The sequence below is a fragment of the Aplysia californica genome, unplaced genomic scaffold (assembly GCF_000002075.1).
Source record: "Aplysia californica isolate F4 #8 unplaced genomic scaffold, AplCal3.0 scaffold00290, whole genome shotgun sequence".
NCBI classification, from domain to species: domain Eukaryota; kingdom Metazoa; phylum Mollusca; class Gastropoda; order Aplysiida; family Aplysiidae; genus Aplysia; species Aplysia californica.
Genome location: NW_004797560.1, coordinates 40,019 through 42,375, shown reverse-complemented (window position 1 = coordinate 42,375; position 2,357 = coordinate 40,019). Strand labels below are relative to the sequence as shown.

Sequence of the window (2,357 nt, the reverse complement as noted above, 5' to 3'; positions counted from 1 at the left end):
GGGAAGCATACAGTGCAAGCAGCCGATTAAGCGCTCAAACACTAACAAACTGACAAGATCTTTCGCTGTCTATAGCCGGGTACCCATTCCCACCTGGATGAAGTGAGGAAAATAAGTGTAAATTGCCTTTCCCAAGGACAAAACGTCGGGCCCCTGACGGGATTCGAACCCACGACCTTACGGTTGCGAGTCCGAGTATATGTGAGGCAGCGTGATGGAATCAGGCTCTCGTCAATTTTTGGACATGTAGAGTTATTGGTATCATATTAAAGCTTATTCACTTGTCTCTATTTGGATGAAAAAAATATCCATTTATCTTAAATACACGTCGAGATACTTGCAAAAGAATGAGGTGGGGGTCACTTGTTTTCAGATGTAAAATTAGTGAGAAAATGGCCCCCAAAGATTTGTTATTTCCTTGGCTTAAGAGTCCGTGGTCACTGAAGATTTACATTTTTTATGCCTTTAATCAACGCTTTTCAGAAAAAATCCACATATAAATGAGTTCTTTAATGGGCGTGAAAGGTGTTGAGCCAAAATACAAAAATTTGATAAAAATTTACCTGCGGAAAAATGCAAGTTTCTTCACTTTAATTATTTTGACGAGAGCCTGATTCCACTACGCTGTCTCACATAATATGCTTATTAAATTGAAGTGAACACAGGGGTCAAGAACTGTAGTAGTTTTATTCACTAAGAAGGCACACACAAAAGTTTCTGCCTCCTACCTACCCCACATCTACGCTATGACTAACCCACAACTAAAGCCCTGGCTTTTACCCTATGAACTTTCCTAACTTAGTTTATTACCTCTAAGAAAGAGTCATTAAGTTTCATGTTCCTGTGGGTATGGTAACCAGAGACGCAACGAACGGACAAACAACCAAAAACAGATAGCTGACACAACAGTATCCCACTCAACTCGGGTTGGCCCTGAAAGACTACAGGGTCGAGCAGCCCGTCTCCTAAACTGTCTGTGTGGCCGTGGCCAGATCGTAGTGAAATCAGGCGCTCTTCAAAATAATGAAATCAGAGAAATTGGAATTATTTTGACCGATGGGCAATTAAAAAAAAAAAATGAATATGTGACCCAACACCTTTTATGTCCATTTAAAAACACATTTTGTGTGTTATACTGAAAACGTTGATTAAAGGCACATAAAATGTAAATTTTCAGTTTCCAGGAACTCTCAGGCTACGCAAGTTACCAAACTATGGCGGCAGTTTTCTCGCTAATTCTACCTCTGGAACCAGGCAACCCGGCGACCTCCTTCAATAGCAAATATTCCGACTTCTGCTCAACATAGATGAATAATTTTTTTCACCAAGAGGAACGCAAACGAATAGGCTCTAAGATGATGTCAATAACCTCATATGCCCAACAATTTACGAGAGCCTGATTCCACAACGTCGTGAAATATTTATATTTTCTTAACTCTCCTGTTCCAACATGTAAAGCAGTTCTGACAATACCATCCAGTCTTCTGCAACAAAATTTGACCAAAAATCTATCTGGCAATTCAGTACGACATACGCCAAAATTCAAGTGAAAAATACGCGAAATTGTAGGTTATAATATAGTGTAAGGTTATAATATAGTGTAAACGCCCCTGGCAATACTCGAAGGTTGTTTAGGAGGTAACACCAGGAACACCTTACTATCTATTGTAAATGTCATATTTTAAACACCTTTAAATGTCATATTTTAAACACCTTTAAATGTAATATTTTAAACACTTTTTAAAGAAATATTTTAAACACTTTTTAATGAAATATTTTAAACACTTTAATGAAATATTTTAAACACTTTTAAATTTAATCCTAAACACTTTAAAATTTAATGTTTTAAACGTTTCAAAATGTAATATTTTATATAAACACTTTGCCCTTTCTGGCGCTCCTGTCACATGTAAGCACTGTACTAATTTGACGGCACAATCTGTACTTGAAAGCTTCTGGGTTGACAATTCTTGTCTGACGACACAGTCCACCCACATGTGCAATACCACGAAACCACTGCTCTACTGTCGGAAGGTCAACTTACACTTACAAAGTACGACAATTATGTTTATCTATTATAATATTTATAGAGGCACCAGCTATGTGTGTGTGTGTGTGTGTGTGTGTGTGTGTGTGTGTGTGTTTGTGTGTTTGTGTGTGAGTGTGTATGTGTGTGTTTGAATGTGTGTGTGTGTGTATGTGTGTGTATGTGTGTATGTGCGTGTGTGCGTGTGTGTGTGTGTTTGTGTGTGTGTGTATGTGTGTGTATGTGTGTGTATGTGTGTGTATGTGTGTGTGTATGTGTGTGTGTGTTTGTGTGTATGTGTGTGTGTGTATGTGTGTATGTGTGCGTGAGT

The 2,357-nt window shown here is 38.2% G+C and overlaps 1 protein-coding gene across 1 annotated transcript in view; it reads right to left on the bottom strand.

The window, feature by feature from the left end:
* LOC101845477 (glutamine--tRNA ligase) overlaps nucleotides 1-2,050 on the bottom strand; it is a gene marked incomplete in the record, with an annotated part of 40,689 nt that extends 38,639 nt beyond the window's left edge. The window contains 1 exon segment of the mRNA XM_013084392.2: nucleotides 1,887-2,050. Within this exon segment, the coding sequence (XP_012939846.1) occupies nucleotides 1,887-1,997 (111 nt within the window).
* Nucleotides 2,051-2,357: the final 307 nt, after the last annotated feature.